This window comes from Diceros bicornis, chromosome 4, assembly GCF_020826845.1.
Source record: "Diceros bicornis minor isolate mBicDic1 chromosome 4, mDicBic1.mat.cur, whole genome shotgun sequence".
NCBI lineage: Eukaryota > Metazoa > Chordata > Mammalia > Perissodactyla > Rhinocerotidae > Diceros > Diceros bicornis.
In genome coordinates, this window is record NC_080743.1 from 34987277 (window position 1) to 35008315 (window position 21039).

General features: G+C 33.2%; 1 protein-coding gene across 2 annotated transcripts in view; it reads left to right on the forward strand.

The window, feature by feature from the left end:
• The window catches only part of AGL (amylo-alpha-1, 6-glucosidase, 4-alpha-glucanotransferase), a 73146-nt gene that overhangs the window by 26981 nt on the left and 25126 nt on the right, over positions 1–21039 (forward strand). For both annotated transcript variants that reach the window (XM_058538617.1, XM_058538616.1), the window contains exons 9-25: positions 197–299; positions 393–490; positions 1144–1283; positions 2593–2780; positions 4475–4598; positions 5188–5351; positions 5634–5735; positions 5865–6020; positions 6120–6270; positions 8985–9109; positions 9196–9308; positions 9426–9560; positions 12079–12209; positions 14661–14797; positions 15048–15181; positions 16339–16514; positions 19506–19608. In XM_058538617.1, coding sequence (XP_058394600.1) covers positions 197–299; positions 393–490; positions 1144–1283; positions 2593–2780; positions 4475–4598; positions 5188–5351; positions 5634–5735; positions 5865–6020; positions 6120–6270; positions 8985–9109; positions 9196–9308; positions 9426–9560; positions 12079–12209; positions 14661–14797; positions 15048–15181; positions 16339–16514; positions 19506–19608 — 2280 coding nt within the window. The remainder of the gene's footprint in view (positions 1–196; positions 300–392; positions 491–1143; positions 1284–2592; positions 2781–4474; positions 4599–5187; positions 5352–5633; positions 5736–5864; positions 6021–6119; positions 6271–8984; positions 9110–9195; positions 9309–9425; positions 9561–12078; positions 12210–14660; positions 14798–15047; positions 15182–16338; positions 16515–19505; positions 19609–21039) is intronic.

The following is a 21039-nucleotide window of genomic DNA, read 5'->3' on the forward strand; positions in this document are numbered from 1 at the left end:
TTTCTATGTGCTGGTCCATGTTCCTCTACATGTGTATGTAAAAGTTTTTACAATTGGAAAACTTCTTCAGCCATAGTTAAGATCCTGATGAAAATATTTAAAGTTTCTATGACCCTTCTTAGAAAAATTTTAAATTAAAAATTTTAAATGGTTGTAAAACTCTGAAATAATGTTTGTCTTGCTCTATCTACTCTAGTAATGGGCCAGCTGCAATTGATGAATGCTGTAATTGGTTCCACAAGAGAATTGAGGAATTAAATGCAGAGAAGCATCAACTTGTGAACTATCATCAGGAACAGGTTTTATCTACTTTTGAACTGCTATTTTTCTTTGAGTCTTAATACTGTTTGTTGTTGTTGTTATTGACGTTAACATAATTTAATGTTTTCTAGGCAGTTAATTGCCTTTTGGGAAATGTGTTTTATGAACGACTGGCTGGCCATGGTCCTAAACTAGGACCTGTCACTAGAAAACATCCTTTAGTTACCAGGTATTCTATTTTTGTTTTCTTCTCATTAAAGGTTAAAAATTAAAAATTGTATTTAACTTTTCAAATTAACCTAAATGTTTCCTTTAAGGTATGACTTCAGTACATTTCTTAAATTGAAATAGAAGTTCTGATTTGGTAACTAGGCTTAATATTAATTTTGTTAGGCAAATCTTTAGTTAGAGAAACTATCATCAGTACAAACCAAGTTATAATGATTTACATTGCTGTTTCTGGGGGACTGCATACTTACTAATAAATTCAATGTTAATCAAATTGAGCAAGCATTTAGCTCCTTATCTTATAAGTCATGTGCAGCATAGATTAGGCAACTAAAGCATAGCAAAAACCTTTACAAAGTAACGTCAATACCTCAGTGATTTTCTTAGTAATTTTATGAGCTTTTTTAAGTTATTTAAAATGTTAACCAGATATGCTATAATGTTAACTCTCCATTCCTCAAATCCTACTGGATTTATTCAGAAAGTCTACAGAAGATTTTTGACCTATATTGAACTTTATTTCCCATAAATGGTGTCAAACTAATCTTATTTATTCTGTTCATTAGGGAAGAAGTTTAATTTTAATAGTGCTAATTCAAATTCTCTCCAAGGGGTTTCTCTGTATGGATTTAATATTTAATTCTATCTCCATAGATATTTTACTTTCCCATTTGAAGAAATGACACCCTCCACAGAAGAATCTATGATTCATCTCCCAAATAAAGCTTGTTTTCTGATGGCACATAATGGATGGGTGATGGGAGATGATCCCCTTCGAAACTTTGCTGAACCAGGTATGTCATTTTTGTTAACTTCTCTATGGATAGAGAGAGAAAAGTTCATGGCAAGCTCAAAATATAAACTTTTTATTGATTTTTTTTCCTCCATAGGCTAGTGGTTTTTAAGCTACTTCATCACAGAGGTGCCAGAGGTGCATACATTTTGAGAGAAAAGAGAAGGGATTGATAAAATGGATGGGATTCATCTTCTCCTTTCCCTTCCTACCCCTTATCTCCTCAAACAGAATGACTTTCATAAATCTATTTCATATTGTGGTCCTGCATAAGATTTTATTTGGGCAAAAATTTATTCTATTGCATTTTCAAGGACATTTGAAATCACTGCTATTACAATTATATTGCCATAAGAGATATTTTCACTTATTAGCCAGAGGAATATTAAGGTATTTGAAAGGCAGTTAAACTAGAAACTAATTGTTTTTAGGTTCCCTCTCACTCCTAGCATCTTATTTTTCTACAGCTATTTCATTGCCAGGAAAATTTTGCAGGGACCTATCACTATATTTATTTTTCAGCATTTCAGAATTAAAAGTCTATTTGAATGACATTAAATTTAATTCAAAAATCTCATTTTTAAAAAAACAATATAACTTTAGGTTTAAGTATCTGCCCTCTCCATTTCTAGCCATTCTAAATGAAAAAACCCATTCTGCTCTATGCCATGGATTTAATGTAACTTGTTGCCAAAAATGGGCAGCGGAGTGGGGATGGAGCTTTAAATATTTTTGGTAGAACTCTAGCTTTACAAGGCCTATGATATTACTGTTACTATTTTCCTTTAAGAAGGAACTTAAATTTTTGACATTAAGCACACATTTTTAGAAGAGACTATAAGCTAGAATTTTAGCAAAATAGATGAGATACAAATTAATAATTTTTTAAAACTTTATCCCACACCATTTTAGATATAAGTTTAACCAATATATAGTTTGTGGTAGAAATAGGCAATGTGATTTTAAAACAATAGTATTTCCTTGAAGTGATTATCTTCGTTTTATTTCTTTTTTTTTTTTAATTTTTTTTGAGAGGAAGATCAGACCTGCGCTAACATCTGCCAATCCTCTTTTTTTTTTTTTGCTGAGGAAGACTGGCCCTGGGCTAACATCCGTCCCCATCTTGCTCCACTTTATATGGGACACCGCCAGAGCATGGCTTGCCAAGCGGCGTGTCGGTGCGCGCCGGGGATCTGAACCGGCGAACCCCGGGCCGCCGCAGCAGAGCATGTACACTTAACCGCTTGTGCCACTGGGCCGGCCCCCGTTTTATTTCTTGAACCACTGAAAGCAAGCTCCTTTCTTAACAGGTTCAAACGTTTATCTAAGGAGAGAACTTATCTGCTGGGGAGACAGTGTTAAATTACGCTATGGGAGTACACCAGAGGACTGTCCTTACCTCTGGGCACACATGAAAAAATACACTGAAATAATTGCGACTTATTTCCAGGGAGTACGTCTTGATAACTGCCACTCAACACCAATTCATGTAGCTGAGGTACGGAAAAACAATTTGTCTACATTAAGAAAAGAAATTTGGTATTCTTTCCTTAAATAGAATATGCAAATACAGGTTTCCTTTTGCTAGTTGAACACCAGCATTGATTTGGTGGTAGTATTGAACACTTTTGCATGATTTGCAAAATTTTAACAGTCTTTTGATGTGGTTTCGTGGAATACTAGGCTATAAAGTTTAATGAGTTAATATTTTTATTTTAATTTAGGGAAGTAGATCATATTGTCTCTGATAATATATATACAACCATATTGCCATATATATTATTAAAATATTGTTACTATTTTAAGGAATTACTATTATTAATATTTTAATATATAAATATTAATTTGTCTTATTCTTGTTACTTTTTAGGTTGCTTTCAATATATTAGTAGCCACTGTGAAGTTGAATAGCTTATTACATATTATAGTGATTATAATATGTAACATAATGTTTATGTCAATATGTAAATTTATAATATATGTAATATAATAAATATGTAAAATTATAATATAATATGTAAGCACTAACATTACAGCATATCGAAGCTAGTTTTAGCCTCATTGATTCAATTTTTTATTAATTATTTACAAAAATGTAAGTGTAAACATAAAGGTTGTCTATTTCTCTTTGGCCTTTTTACAGTAACTTAAGCAATGCCAACATTTATAGCATTATCTTCTATCTAATACAGCTTTGTAAACTCTTATAATTTTCATCCTGTTTATAAGATCAAAAGATAACTTCCTAGTGACAACTTAGTTGTCACTTAGTTCTTTGGAAATGTGTACTTATCTGAAAAATATCTATTTCTATAAGTTTAAAGCAGTAAATGTATATGTTTCGAGTCCTGTGATGAAAAATTGATTTGATTTGGAAGAATTTAGTGAGCATTAGTTAAGGTGGTAGAACGTGTTTTAGCTCCAAAAAATGGCAGAGGGTTTTTTTTATTGTGCCTTTAGCAACAGCAAAAAATATATACTTGTAAGATTGTTATAACATTATGGCAAAACAGAATATTAAAACTTAATTTGCTTAATTTTAAGTTATAAAACCCTCTAGGATCCTACTTGTTTGCTGATAGAATTTCAAGTGTTTTATTAACCTTTGTGCAAACGTTATGTTAAAAAAAAATTGGAGAACTGATCTGATTTCTGAAAGATTAAGAGTTGATTATCATCTGTAGGAAAAGCTCACTCAATCTGGTCAGTCAGACCTAATCTTTGCAATGGCTAAATGATTCACCAGCAGGGAATTTATCAATAATGGCTTACTTAGTCAACTGCCTGGAAATTAATAGTGTGATTAGAGGTTATTAAAAACAAACATGTAAAACAGGGGAAAGCCTAGCAGAATTGTAGTGTTATGGTTTACTTTTTTTAATGTGACACTGACATTTTTATTCTTCCTTTTTTCCCCCTTGTGTCCCTATATCTTTGCAAAATCTAATCTTCCTTTTTAACTGTTTTATTCTCTTTATAAATTCTGTTGCCTGTGTGTATTGGTCTTTTTTATGTTTTCTTACATATGCACAATTAAATTTATTTGGAAATTCTTCTTGGATTTCCCTTTTGTGTTGCTGCTGCATGATATTTTTATATGTCACATCCATGCCTAGTCTTGCCTCCTATTCTTCCTCCCACCCCAACCTTGCTTGTCTCTTTCTGTTACATTTGTAACTGTGCTTTTTGCAGTACATGTTGGATGCCGCTAGGAAGTTGCAACCCAATTTATATGTAGTAGCTGAACTGTTCACAGGAAGCGAAGACCTGGACAATATCTTTGTTACTAGACTGGGCATTAGTTCCTTAATAAGAGGTAGGCCTGTTGAAGTGTGTTTCCCATCTAAAACTTTAGTTTTTGTTCAAGTAGATTAAAAGGCATTTAATAGCTTGATATACAATTTTTAATAATTTTCAACATAGTTATTATTCTTTTAAATATTCTACACAAAATTTTCTAATAGTTACTCAGTCTGTTTTTATCAGTAAAACATTCTACATTGGGGTAAAATAGCTCATTTTAAATTAAAAGACCAGTGGGATGAATTGGTGACTCACGAACAAAACCATTTTTTTGTTGTTGAAAATATACAAATCTGTTTTTCATCTCCTACTTGGATATATGATATAATCTTTCAATTTTTTTCCCGTAGATTTTATATAACCAACATCCTAATAAACAACATATGTTCCCTTTTACCTGTATGAGCCATTTCTCCAGTTAAGTTATAGAGAAGACTTTTTTGTCACTTAAACGAATGGACATTTGTTTAAATGGTTAAAGCAGTTTTATTTTTGACAATATTTATGTGGTCTTGTTTTGAAAGTCAGTCATGATAAGAAATATGACCTCTTCTTGAATGTTAATAATTAAGATTGTTAAAATATTCTGTAATGCTTTGCAGAGGCAATGAGTGCATGCGATAGTCATGAAGAGGGCAGATTAGTTTACCGATACGGGGGAGAACCTGTTGGATCCTTTGTTCAGCCCTGCTTGAGGCCTTTAGTGCCAGCTATTGCACATGCCCTGTTTATGGATATCACCCATGATAATGAGTGTCCTATTGTGGTAAGCGTCCAATCTGTTTCTTGTATTTACTTATTTTGCTAAGTGTTTTGATATTTAGTACTCTGATATTTAGTGGCAATAATATCCACATAACTTCAAAATAGTGGCTTAAATTTATAAGTGATTGTGGTACATAGTTTTTAGAATGTTTTGTTGTTTTAAAGCAAATTAATATATCTTATAGAATGTATTTATGTAATTATCCTTTTACTTCACTACGCAATAGGATGTAACTTTGCGTTTGAAAGAAAATAAACTTTTGTTTTTTTTATTGTTGTCTAGCATAGGTCAGCATATGATGCTCTCCCAAGTTCCACGATTGTTTCCATGGCATCTTGTGCTAGTGGAAGTACTAAAGGCTATGATGAATTAGTGCCTCATCAGGTTTGTTTATGTGTTGTTTTTTAACATCCACATGGCCAACAACTTTGAGCATTTTTACCAAAAGTTCGCATTGTAATTAAAATGTAGCTAAGTTTCTACATTCTAAGGCTAAGTTTCAATTTTGTTCAGATTTCAGTGGTTTCTGAAGAACGGTTTTATACTAAGTGGAATCCTGAAGCATTGCCATCAAATACAGGTGAAGTTAATTTCCAAAGTGGAATTATTGCAGCCAGGCGTGCTATCAATAAAATTCATCAAGAGCTTGGGGCCAAGGGTTTTATTCAGGCAAGAAACTAAAGTTTCTAAATTTCTTTCTTAAGATTCAATTTCGGAGTAAATCTTTCCAGTTTGAGCGCTAACGTGCTCTCTTTTTCTGTTTCTCAGGTGTATGTGGATCAGGTTGATGAAGACATAGTGGCAGTAACAAGACACTCACCTAGCATCCATCAGTCTGTTGTATCTGTGTCGAGAACTGCTTTCAGGAATCCCAAGACCTCATTTTACAGCAAGGAAGTACCTCAAATGTGCATCCCTGGTAATGCTATCTAAAAATGTTATTGTGATTATATTATATTGTTATATTAAATTATACTGTTATATTAAATTGTTGCTATATATCCTATATATTATAACACATTGCAAGTGTGAATGTAGTTGAGAAAAAGAATTAGAAATTTTTGGTAACTTATATTTTTACAACACGGAACAAAATCTGGACAGAAATACTTTCAAATGTTAACATTTTTTGAGTTGTGAAATAGTTTTGTTTTCATCTTAATACATTCCCTTATTTCCTAATTTGTATAAAATGAACATGTATTTGTTTTATACCCAGGAAAATATATATGTATATTCACATGTTTGTACATATGTATACGCATGTATATTTGTATGTGTGTCTAAGTGTGTTTTGGTGTATGTGTATGCTCATACATATACACGTGTAAACCAAAGTGGAAAATAGTTTAATATATAAGGCTCTTCATAATCCAACCTCATCTACCTTTCTAGTCCTACATCACTCCACTATTTCAGCCGAATAGATGTTTTCACTGCTCCCTGAGTAGTCTTACTTCCACCTATATATGAATTCTTTATGTCTTTCAAGGACTAAAGTTCCACCTCCTTTGAGAAGCTTTCTCTTAAGTACTCGATGATCTCTATAGCAATTATAGTCTCTCTCTATATCACTCCGTTGACACTTAATTATAAAATACATCCGTGAGGGTATATCTTTATCATTGCTTGATTTTTTTCTAGATGTGTGTATTTTATTTCCTTACTTATTATTATATATAATATATTAGAGCATAACATGCTCCTATGAATACAGCAACTGTCAAAGTCTGTTGATTAATTGAGTGAATGAAGATTCCCATAAAAATCTTCATATTCTATATTGGTTGCTAGTTGCTAAATATGCATAACTCCAATTTTTAAAAATTATCAACATGAATAGTTTTAGGGTTAAATGTTCATTAGTTTTTTTAACTGTTCACAAATTTATATTCTGTAATCTCATCTGATTGTTTCTAATGTACTGTATAGTTTTACATGGCTGCAATCAGTGTGCACAGTATTATCTCATGTTTTGTTTTGGTCACTAATCATTCTTAAAACATTTCCATTTTGTCAGTCAACAAAATTGTGATTTTTGTTATGTTCAACGTTTCATATTTTCTTATATTAGTATTCCCTTTTTAATATTATTTAGAATGTTTAGTAGTGTTCTTATTTAAGATTTTAATATACACCAGGAATACTTTTCTCTTTTGAACCATTTTCTTAGTATATATTTCAAGAAGGAGAACTTCTGGATCAAAAGGTCCTGTCTTGTCAGATTAATGGCTTAAAGCTTAATTATTTAAATAATACAAGTTGAAGTTTTATATATCCTTTGACCCAGCAGTTCCACTCCCAGCTATATATCTGAAAACCTCTCATGTATTTCCATTAGAGGACATGCACAAGAATTTTTTTTTTTTTGTGAGGAAGACCAGCCCTGAGCTAACATCTGATGCCAATCCTCCTCTTTTTTGCTGAGGAAGACTGGCCCTGGGCTAACATCTGTGCCCATCTTCCTCTACTTTATATGGGACGCCGCCACAGCATGGCTTAACAAGCTGTGTGTCGGTGTGCGCCCGGGATCCGAACCAGCGAGCCCTGGGCCGCCACAGCAGAGCGTGTGCACTTAACTGCTTGCACAAGAATATTTATTGTAACATGATTTATAATAGAGAAAAATTAGTGACAATGTTAATAAAATGAATGCATTTTGGTGTATTCATACAGTGGAATACTATTTGGCATTTGAAATAAATGAGCTAGAGCTAATACAGCAATGTGAACAAATCTAAAAAACACAGTGTTGTCCAATAGGAAGCAAGTTCCAGAAATATATATATATATAACTTGAATCCACTTTAATAAAACTTGGAAATATGGAAAATAATGTAAGTTGTTCAAGGGCCAGCCCCATGGCGTAGTGGTTAAGTTTGGCATGCTCCACTTTGGTGACCTGTGTTTGCAGGTTCACATCCCAGGTGTGGACCTACATCACTCATTAACCATGCTGTGGTGACAACCCACATACAAAATAGAGGAAGGTTGGCACAGCTGTTAGCTTAGGGCTAATCTTCCTCAAGCAAAAAAAAAGAGAAAGATTGGCAACAGATGTTAGCTCAGGGTGAATCTTCCTCAGCAAAAAAAATTAAAAATGTGAGTTGTTCAGGGAAACATACGTATATAGTAAAAATGCACAGGATCAGTGAACGCCAAACTGCTGGCTACCTCTGCAGGGGAAGGAAGTGTACACATGGGCTTCAGTTGGATTTGTAATGTTTTCTTAAGCTACGTAATAGGATCCGAGTGTTTTAAATTTTTTCCTACTTTTTGTATTTCTGAAATATTCCATTTTTAAAAGATGTAAGCCTTTTAAGTGATTTACTTTCTCTCTGCTCAAAATTAAGAATGTTGTATATTGTTCTCCAGAGCTAAGCCATTATTACTTGATAAGATCTCTTTTCAAATAAAGCTTTGTTAATTAAGGTGTGATTTTTGTTTTTTAAAAAGCATTGTGTGAAAAGTGCATCTTGGGTAGAATCATCTACTTTCAGACTGTTTTGTATTTTTTTAATTAACTGATAGTTCATATTCAACTTTAAGTTAAATGATTTCAAATGCTTTTAGCAATTCCCAATTTCAGAGGGTTTAATATGAAATTTTGTTAAAATTTTTATATATTTCTAGGCAAAATTGAAGAAGTAGTTCTTGAAGCTAGCACTATTGAGAGAAATACAATACCTTATAGGAAGGATGAGAATTCAATCAATGGAATGCCAAATATCACAGTAGAAATTAGAGAACATATTCAGGTATTTGGGACTCTCATCTTTCTACTGTGTTTAAGATTTTAAAGACAGAATTATTTATTGAATGGTTTTATATAATTTTTTTGAAGCTTAATGAAAGTAAAATTGTTAAACAAGCTGGAGTTGTCACAAAAGGACCCAATGAATATGTTCAAGAAATAGAGTTTGAAAACTTGTCCCCAGGAAGTGTTATTATATTCAGGTATGTTAATTAGAGTTCAAACTGTTGACCTGCTTATAAATAAAATAGTTTATATATACTGTTGATTTTGAGTAAATTACTCCTAAAAATTAACCATTTTTTAATAAATGTTTTCAGAGTTAGTCTTGATCCACATGCACAAGTAGCTGTTGGAATTCTTCGAAATCATCTGACGCAGTTCAGTCCTCACTTTAAATCTGGGAGCCTTGCTGTTGACAATTCAGATCCTATATTAAAAATTCCTTTTGCTTCGTAAGTATGCCTTATTTTATGGAGATTTGCCACTTTAATAACTGATAAATTACCACAAGCCTGATTTAAGCAGTTTTAAGGGTCTTCTATATTCTTGCTGCTCACAGGGTAGTCCCAGGACCAGCAGTGTCAGCATCACCTGTTGTTAACATTTTGCCCTGTTGCTTTATCATTTGTATGTGTGCTTGCATGCACGCTCTCTCACACTCATGCACTCTTTATATATAGATATAGATACATACATGCATACATACACACACATATATATGTCTCTGTATACATACACACACAAATTTTTCTGAACTATTTGAGACTAAGTTGCATACATCATACTCCTTACTACATCATTTTTTTAATGCCCAAGTATTATTCTAATGTATGGCTTTACTATAATTTATTTAATCAGTCTCCATTTTTTGGACATCAGGGTTGCTTCCAGTTATTCCCTATTATGTATGTCTTTGTACATTCATCTTTGCATAAATCCTTAGTTATTCCCTTACTAGATGGTCCCACATAGTACCGAAGAGTATGAGTTTTGAAATTTAGGGCTGATTTAACTCCAGCTTCGCCACTGTTAGTATGATCTAGGAAAAGTTATTTAGACTCTCTTCATTCTCGTTTCCTCATCTGGAAAATGGGCCTTGTAATAATGCCTACCTCTTAGATTTTGTAAGGGTTAACTAAGATATTGCATATGAAGCACTTAATACGATGCACAGCACATAATAAGTGCTCAATCTATGTTTGCTGTCATAAGGACTAGGATAATTTCCAGAAATGGAATTTCTGGGTTAGACTATATCCATATATATGAGGCTTTTAATATTACCAAATCCCCTCCAGAAAGATTATATTAGTTAATATATTCAGTTCTATGTAAGAGAGTCCATTATCTCACATCCTTACCAACACTGAGTATGTATTATTATAATGTGATGTTTAAGAGCATAGAATATGCTCAGACTGTGCTGCCTGACTAGCTGGGTTTGAATCCGATTTCAGACTCTTATTAGCTCTAAGAAATAAGATCTTGGGCAAGTTACCTAATATAATTATAGTGTCTCTCCTACAACGTTATGAGGTTTATTTATGTAAAACATGTACAACAGTGTTTGACACATAGTAAGTGATCAGTAAGTGTTAGCTATTACTAATCAAATTGGTAAATATAAAATACTTTAAAATGACATCCCATTTTAATTTATTTTAAATATTAACCTACATTTTTTTGTTTATCAGCCATTTGTATTTATTCAGTGAAATGTCATTTTACATATTAGCCCATTTTTCTGTTGTCTTCAATTGTTTTTGTTATTTTATTGGAGCTTTTATCATTAAGGATATTAACTCTTAATTTAAGCTATACTTAGTAAAGTAGTTGCATTCTAAAAAAATCTGTGATGAAGCAGTTTTGTGTTTCTGTGGAATGCTTATAAAATGCAGATTCCTCCTCAGACCTACTCACATTATCTTGGGGCAAGGCCAAGAAACCTGCATTTTAATAAGTCTCCAGGTAATTCTTAGGCAAGGAATTCACTGGCTACATGCTGAACAATACTGCCCTAGAATGGAGTTGGTACTGAGGCTGCTAATAGATTTGACTCAGACTCACATACTGCAGAGGGAGGGTCAGTCCCAGCTGTGAGCCGAGAGGCTAGCAGAGACTGAGGAAACAGAACAGCTGACAGCGATTTTCTAAGTTGAGACAGAACTAAAAGAAAAAGAAGTACTTTCAAGAGGATATGTGTTCACATAACATTCAATGGGATATGTATTCAGTTATATAAAATGAAATTACCGAGCAGCTAGAAGTGCAAGGAAGTAGGGTTTCAGCCGTATTCAGGTGTGGTCGGTTATACAATCTCACTGCTGGCTTTACAAATGGAAATCAATGCCATGATAGTTAGATACTTCCTTCTGACCATTAGCCAGAAGCATCTTTACCAAAGAAAATTCTGGCTTCTTGAATAACCAAGCTGAAGGGCAATGCAACTTTAGGAGAGGAGAGAAGAGAAAAGGAGAGAAATACAAAAGCTGAGTACTACATGATTTCTAAGGCGGTTAACTGTGACTTTTGGTTATCCCTTTACTGGTCCTTTGATAAGTATTTTGAGTTTAAGATAATTAGCATAAAAAGTTCTTGATGTCCCACAAAGGAGAATATAAAGGAGGGAAAAAACTAAGTCTGAACTAGAAAGATTGAAAACACAAATTTATAAATAAAGGATATAGCAATCAAAAGATTTTTCCAGCATCCTTCTAATTAATAAAATTTGGCACTTGATTATTTCCTTGGCTTGGAAGAAATGTTGCTTCTAATTCAATTTTTAGCATGTTTTATTCTTTAATTATTATTTATAATATATTTTATTTATGATGTCTATTATAATGCTGAGTTCCTAAAACATACATTGCCAAGACAACTTCTGGTTATGCTTCAGATTTTCTTTTTTATTTTTGTTGAGAGCAAGTATTCAGCATATTTAACCAGTTCTCTTTATTTTGCAATTCTTAGTATTGCGTCTAAATTAACTTTGGCGGAGCTAAATCAGGTACTTTACCGATGTGAATCAGAAGAACAAGAAGATGGTGGAGGATGTTATAACATACCAAACTGGTCATCTCTTAAATATGCAGGTCTCCAAGGTAAGCAAGTATAAGGATAGTTAAGCTTTTGGGGATGGGTAGGGTGGAGTTATATGATGTCTTCTTACAGAATTAAGAGTATCACTCAGAATTTGACTGCTTGGATTCAAATTATGGCTCTGCCACCTACTCATTGATTGACCTCTGGGAAGTAACTTAACCTCTCTGTGCCTCAATTTCTGCCTCTATAAAAGGTGAATAATGTTGCCTAATTCATAGGCTTTTTAAAGCATTAAATGAGATAATTTATTTGGGTCCCAAATGAGACTAGGTTGTAAATATAATACTTTCATCTAAATGGAAATATTTTTTCATTGCGTATTTGTTTTATCCTACAAAGAGAACTTATAGTAAAATATTATGTAGTTAGAGTAGTTGTAAGATAGGATACAGGAACTAAATACTTAACTATCAATTTAATCCATCTGGTTTGTAATATTTTCTTAGATTTTTTTCGAGGAAATTTGGTTTATCACATGTATTCTTGGTTCATATAGTTTCCCACTTATCATGCCTCCTTTTCAACTCCTCCTTATTTCTTTGTCCATCTAACCCATGTTGAAGGGCCAATTCAATTCTTACGTCTTCTGTAAAGCCTTCCTTAACTATTGCTTTTCACAGTAATTTCTTTGCCCTCCGGACACGCATTGCATTTATCTACTATACTTCTTATTTGGCCCTTGAAATATATTGCCTTATTTTAGTAATTTGCATAATGTATGTTATGAATCTTTATTATTGTGGTTAAGAGTTAGGCTTAGAATCAGACTCCCCGCATTATACTGACTAGCTGTATAACCTTGGAGTAGTTAAACTCTCCATCACTCAGTTTTCTCTTCTGTAAATGGAGATAATAACAGTACCTACAAGGAGTTACTGTTAGAATTAAATGAGTTAATACACGTAGAGCACTTAGACAACACTTAATGTATAGTAATTATAAGTAATTATTAGCTTTAAAACTCTACAAAGTAGATTATACCTCAGGAAAGAAGAATGTTTGCCTTTTTGGGGGTTCATATTTTTTAGCTTTTATACCTTCCAAGCACATAAGAAACCAAGCACATAAGAAGCTCTCAATAACTTTTTTTGAGACATTTTGCACTAATGACATTTTATTTTTTTCCTAAAATCTTCTCATTTTCAACACAAAATGTTTTGTGCTGTGAATAATAAAGAAATGTTTGTGTTACCAGTCTTAAGCAGATCTCGACTCCATTTCCACTCTGAGCCATTGAACTCCTACTTGACTAAGACCACACTTGTGAACTTCCTTTTGGCCTTTTTCTTTCTTCAAGTTAAGTCTGATTCTTTACTAATTCTCTTTACTTCTCATGAAATGATTTTACTCATCCTTTCTAAATATAATTGCCCTTACCTGATTTATTTTTTACTTTATACCAATCTCTTTTCCCTCTGACAGTTTAATATTTCCAGCAGGCTATTAATAGCAACCTAAAATTAAATCAGACTTAACCACTTCATTGACCTTTCTCTCCCCTAAACAAAATTCTCCTTCTCTACTTCCCTACATCTTATAATACTACATATTCAGTCATGTTGGAATCCAGGAATCCATTTTGGATCTGCTCCTTTCATCCTCAATATTCAATCAGTAATTATGATGTGAATTTTTTTCTCTGTTCTCTTTGGCATACCATATCCTTTCTATTTCCACAGTTATCACTGTATTCTAGGACTAAGTCTTATCTACAAAACCAACTAACTAGTTTTCCAACCTCTTGTTACCTCTTCAACAAATCATTCCATCCCACTGGGTCATCATCAGATCTGTTTTCTAAAACACTGCTCCATTGTGTCATTCCACTATTCAACAAATGGAACTAATTATTTACTGTGCAATATTTACCTTTCTTGAAAATGCTAGAGCATATGTAGAACATTATTTTATACTGTCTCATACTGTCTTGTTTTCTAGTTTTTTTGTTTTAAGCTTTGTTTCCCAAAGATTTGTAAGCCCCTTGAGGAAAAGAACTGTATCTTAAATTTATGTATTTATATTTTAATTTCTCAAAATATGTTATATACATAATAAAATTAATTAAATTCTAACTAAATACAGTCATGCGCCGCATAATGATGTTTCGGTCAACGATAGATCGCATATATGACAGTGGTCCCATAAGATTAATACCATATAGCCTAGGTGTGTAGTAGGCTATACCATTAGGTTTGTGTAAGTGCACCCTATGATGTTCACAAAATGACAAAATCACCTAATGCCACATTTCTCAGAATGTATCCCCGTCATTATCAAGCCAGTGTTGCCACTCTTATCTCCAACCCTGGGAAGTGTACTGTGGACTATGCAGCCATTGTATCTGCCTCTATATGTGTTCACCCTAAATCGTGAGAGACTAGCAGCAGCCCAGCTGTGGGAACATATTACCTCTGCCAGTAATACAGCATGATATTTCTCTGAATTTTCAGGATTAATGTCCGTATTGGCAGAAATAAGACCAAGGAATGACTTGGGGCATCCCTTTTGTGACAATTTGAGATCTGGAGATTGGATGATTGACTATGTCAGTGGCCGGCTTATTTCACGATCAGGAACTATTGCTGAAGTAAGTAAAGCTATATTCTAGTCCAAAGAAACAAGGGCACAATAAGAACTATATTACCATCTTATATAATACTTACATTATTTCTAACCTGAAACATTGTCCTCCAATCTTTATCATCTTTCAGTTCTAATAAATGGAAATACGGTTGATAGACTACTAGATAGTAGCATTACATGTTTGGATTTACCTTTTAAAATATGCCTAGCCTGTAAACACACCAAATTAACTTTTTAAATTATTTTTATCACAGGTTGGTAAATGGTTGCAGGCTATGTTCTGCTACCTGAAGCAGATCCCACGTTATCTTATTCCATGTTACTTCGATGCTATATTAATTGGTGCATACACCACTCTTCTGGACGTAGCATGGAAGCAGATGTCAAGGTATACCCAACAAATCTTGAGTAAATAGGCATGGCATGTCTGTGTAGAAACCATATCAGAGTCAGTTGATAAACGCTCTTAAAAGATCAAAACATGAGGAGTTCTCATAGACTCATAGAGCTGAAAAAGCGTGTAAGTGGATAGTAAATTTATTAGCATCCTTTAATCTGGAGCATACAAAAATAAACACAGATATTAAAATCTGTTCTATAAAGCTAAAAAAAAACAATGTTGAGGGGCAGGCCCAGTGGCGTAGTGGTTGAGTTTGCACACTCTGCTTCAGTAGCCCAGGGTTCGTAGGTTTGGATCCTGGGCACGGGCCTATTCACTGCTTGCCAAGCCACGCCTTGACAGGCGTCCCACATATAAAATAGAAGAGAATGGGCACAGATGTTAGCTCAGGGCCAATCTTCCTCAGCAAGAAGAGAAAGATTGGCAACAGATGTTAGCTCAGGGCTAATCTTCCTCACCAAAAAAAAAAGAAAAATGTTGATGGGAAAATTAATTGTTTTATGTTGTTTCTATTTATTCATTGACTTGTTAAGTTAATGGATACAGTTTTGAGAATATACATACACAGTTCTTTTCCTAGTTGTTCATTAATTAAAAGAAAAATATTCTGCTGTTATTATGAATGAAATTTGCCTTTAATGATGAATTTCCCTAAAATGAAACCACAGATCATAATGTACTAGCGAAGAGCCACCAAATTGATTTGGGGATAATTTCAGAAAGAACTAAACTTCATTCCTACCATTTGTGTCACAACAGGACTTGGACTTAAAGCTAGCTAGAATATTGGGTGAAATGAAAGCAGTTCTGAAATCTAACCAGATTGAATATTTTTTTCAATTCATATTACCATTGTTACACATTTGTGTAGAGAAATTATTTGAAGGAAAGAAACTAAGTAAAATAATACTGCTAAAAATTTTTGAATCAATGGGTATAAAATTTCAGTTATGCAAGATGAATAAGTTCGAGAGATATGCTGTACAACATTGTGCCTATAAATACAGTATAGTATTGTACACTTAAAAATCTGTTTAAGAGGGTAGATCTCAAATATTCTTACCACAATAACATTTTTTAAAATAAATAATAAAATTTTTTGCATTTCTACAAATAATATTTTGAACTCTGTCCCTTTGTTACAGCTTTGTTCAAAATGGTTCTACCTTTGTGAAACACCTGTCACTGGGGTCAGTCCAATTGTGTGGAGTAGGAAAATTCCCTTCTCTGCCACTTCTTTCACCTTCCCTTACAGATGTACCGTATAGAGTAAATGAGATCACAAAAGAAAAGGAGCAATGTTGTGGGTCTCTAGCTGCAGGTAAGAAATTACATACAAGTGTAAGTCAATACTGTAAGAAGAAAATGTGTAAGTCAGTATTATTCAAAGTAGAGAAGTTATGGGGAAATGATTACTTAAAAAAAAAACTCATGATGTTATTCAAGATTTTATGTTACTGCGTAGTACAAGTTCATAGATACTCACTTGTAAAAATTATAACCATGCTTACTATTTAATTATTACTGTGCAACAGGCATTTATGTGCATTTTTTATTGTGGTTAGTTAATCCTTTTCTTCTGCATGTTTTTATTTTTTCCAACTCGACATTTTGTATTTTCTTATCAGATTTGTTTTACAACCCTTTTTTCTAATGTTATACTTCTTTCCCAATTTTTAAATATTAACCCAACCTTGTAATTACCAAGAGATCATGTAAAGGTCCTCTACAAGTTACAAACACAAAACAAATGTTAAATAATTTTTTATTATGTGTCTAATTGCAATCAGATGTTTTCAGCTATATTTGTTGGGCATCCTTGCTTGCAAGTAGTATTAAAACCTGAATCTAAGTAAGCAAAATAGGCCAAGGGCTGGCTTTTGTTTTCTCTTTAATATATTTCAAGCTATTTCTAGAAAGTACTTAATATTTGAGACCACTGAAGTTTAGAACTTTCCAAACTAAACTGAAAAATACCAAATTGCAGGATGAAAGTAATAGTATTGTCTATGTGATTTCTTCTGTTTACCATTAAATTTGCATCTGTTTAAACCAAGAAAAAAGACTTAGTGGGACCCAACAACCAAAAAAGAAGTTAACTTTTTATTTAGAATGATCCTATGAACCCTCTGAATGTCTTAATTACATAATTGTGCTTTAGATTTTCACTCAACTATTTGCTCTCCTTCTGGTACTTATCTTTACCCCGTGAATCCATATGGATGCTCATAAAACTGAACTGGGCCATTGTGGAAAAAAAAATTGATATGCAGTATTTGGTTTTAAAGCCTACTGTTTAAAAGCTTTATACATAGAATAATGATCTTAGCAGTTTTGATCATGCACTGCTGTTGAGCACTCCCAAAATAAATATACTGATATCATAAATGATATACTAATATGTTATAATATATGCTATACCTACATATCAGGTAGAGTATAAAACAAAAATAGAAACTAAAAATGTAAGTTAATAAATATAAATAGAAGTTCTGATACTTGCTTCTAGCATCCCAAAGGAGTGTTTTCTATACTCCATACTAACAAAATAGACTCCGATTTGCAGATAGGTTTTTTGGGTTCATTTTAAAATGAATACCAAGGCCAGGAACACCTTCCTTTGGTGATAATAGTGCAAAAAAAAATTATAATGGTAAGCTTTTATAATAATTGACAAGGTAGAAATCACTCAGAAGATACGTGATCTATAAGTCATATACCCTTAGAGGTCAAAAAGTTACACAAACATTTCCTCATATGAGTGCTAGAGATTTTATAGTTTTGACTCTTTAACAAAGACATACTGCCTGTGTTTCAGGACAAACCAACTTAAACTCACTCCTGAATCTGTCTATACTCATATTTCATACAAGGTGTTAAATGGATTAAAGTACCAGGAAGTCTTTGTGGCACAGAGTGCTATATATATGTTAGCTACTGTCATCATCAAAATTATCACCAATCATATATAAACCATATATATCAACCATGTATAAATAATACATAAAGCATTGAGGGAAATTTTGCACCATTATTTTGGAGACGATGTAGAAAGAAATGTTTAATGTCACCTTTAGTTCTGATCCTTCTTAGAAGAAAATAATATCTAATCTCCAAGAAGGTGAAGACCCAATAAGCAGAAACTTCAATTGCAAAGTACACTTAGAAATTGCCAAAATTTTCTTAAGTCAAATTCTTTCACCTCTCAATTTACCTTTTATAATTAGTCTTTTCTTCATTCAGTAAATTTTTATAATGACATATTATGTACCAGTTACAATTTTCAATGATAGATATACTTTGGTAAACAAGGCAGATGAGGTTTCTGTTATCAGGGATCTGATTTTTTATTGAGGAGAGACAATCATTTATTTAACAAACCAGAAAACAAACAAAGTAATGTCAGATAGTGTTAAGTGCTTAGAAGATAGTTATGAATGAATGCTGTGTACATTTTATGTCCTCAGTTTTCGCTTCCTGAAATATTTGCTATATTTGTACTTTAGCACAGTTCTTTTTTTGAGTGAAATGCCATTTTCCTTTGCTTTACTTTCCTACTGTTTATTGTTTTTAGTACAAATATAGATAATTGTATTTCTTTACATGTTTTATAAGAAACCAAACTCAGTCTAAAAGTAAAATTTTAGATTTTATCCGTCAGTCATCCTATTTTATCTCATGCCTAAAGGCTGCAGTTACCTAGAATATTCAAGTTATTTGGCACCTGAAATCCTTGTTTTCATCTGTAAAAACTGTTTCTGGATAACAAAGTGTAACACTTTTAAGTTGTTTTGAATTAAGGGGAAATTTAGTAATAAAGTTTGACTCTAGAGTGATAGATTAATAAACATATTTAATTGTGTATCATTAAGGTAATCATTTCACATTTAGATTAATTTATTGCCTTTAAATTGCAAGTAGAATCTTTTCAAATATATCATTAATATATTAAGTGTTTGTTTATGTTAACTATTCGATCTCTAATTTTAATCTTTAATTTATTAAAAGAAAGTTCGTCTGTGTTTAAAGATTTACACATTCGAATCAATTCAGATAAGCACCACTCTCTAGCTCTGGTTTTTAATCTCTTTTGGTCACAGATTCCTTGAAGAATCTGATAAGAATATGAAATCTCGTTGCACAAAAGTTGACATAAGTATAGACACACATTTTGCAGATAATTTAGAGGGTTTGCAGACTCCCTGTAGCTCAGTCCTATAGTCCCCCAGGTTTAGACCAACTGGTCCATGGTAATAGAGTCCATAGGCTTGCGTGTATTATTAACATATTACTTTGTTGTGTTTTCTGTTAGGCTTACCTCATTTTTCTGCTGGTCTTTTCCGCTGCTGGGGAAGGGATACTTTCATTGCACTTAGAGGTCTACTGCTGGTTACCGGACGCTATTTAGAGGCCAGGTAGGAGATCTCTAAAAAGTTGCAAGGCAAGTTTGTGTCTGAATAAACACATGCTCTTCAAACTTTCCTTCTTATCCATCTATTCTCAACATTGCGGGGGGCGGGGGGCTGGGGTATGTTTTCCTTTAGTGTTTGTTTTTTGCATGTTCATTTGATAATATCATAGAATTTCAAAGGAGTGAAAATCTTTGAAGTTACTAAATTCTAGTCTCTCATGTTACAGGTCAGGTTATCTTCAGCATTTGCTAATTTATTTCAGCAAAACTAAAAAATGTATAACTATGTTACTAACATCACTCACTAGAGAGTAAAATTCCTATGCCTGAATTAAGTAACGTATAAGAACTCAGATGAACTTTTAGGTAAAATTTGAAAGTCTACCATTTTTGTCCATTTATAATGAAGACACTGCTGGCTCTTTGAGTCCTATAGAAAGAATTATAGTATCAGATTTTCCTCTATTTGTTGTCAGGCCATGTAACCTTCAGTTGTATGTTTTATAGACTTAAAATGGCATTTTCTTATGTCACAATAATATGAATGAATTTATCAGAGGTGGAAAAGAAAAGCTCCACAGCCGTGCCACTCAGAGTGTGTTCCACAAACCGTCAGTGGCACCGTCACCTGAGAGCTTGTTAGGAATGTGAATTCCTGGTCCCTATGCCGGACCCCCTGAATCCAAACCTGGGGGCAGAAGGGGCAGAGTTGGCAGGTGGAAATCTGGGTTTTTGCAGGGGCTCCAGGTGATTTTCAGCAGCCGAAGGCTAAAGTTTGACAGCACTGCTCTACATGTTAAGACTTTTAGCAAAAAAAGCCTTTGCATGATATACCTTGTTTCGATGTCATCAGAAAAATGACTGAAGTTTGCCTCTTCAAATGACAAAACTTTTATTTTTGTCCTTTCAAAATTGAAAATTTCTGAGTGGGCATCTGAAATGTATTATATTCTTCCTTGCTAACCTAATATAATAAGACCTTTTCTTATTGACTTAAGATACCAGTATGGAATTGTAGAAATTTGAGAGGCTGTTTGCTTCTTCCCGAAATGCCCCAAAATGACTGTGACTAAGAAGCAGGAAATGGAACATCAGGATTCAGCATAGTATAGTGGTTAAGAACTTGGGTTTGAGCCAGACTGCCAGGATTTGGCATCCTGGTTCCAAACTACCAGCTGACAAATTATTTACCCTCTTTATGCTCTCTGTAAAATGGTTGTGGTACTTACCTGACAGGGTTTTCATGAGGATTAAATGAGCTAATATAGTTAAAGCATCTAGACCAGTATCTGCCTCATGCTAAGCATTACATAAATGTTAGTTTTTTTAATCATTATTGTTTTCATTGTTATCTGGGCTCCCAATTATCACTTCTATGTAGTATCAAAAATTTCTGCTTCTTAATTTTACATGACTATCTAGTTCAAGAGTCAGC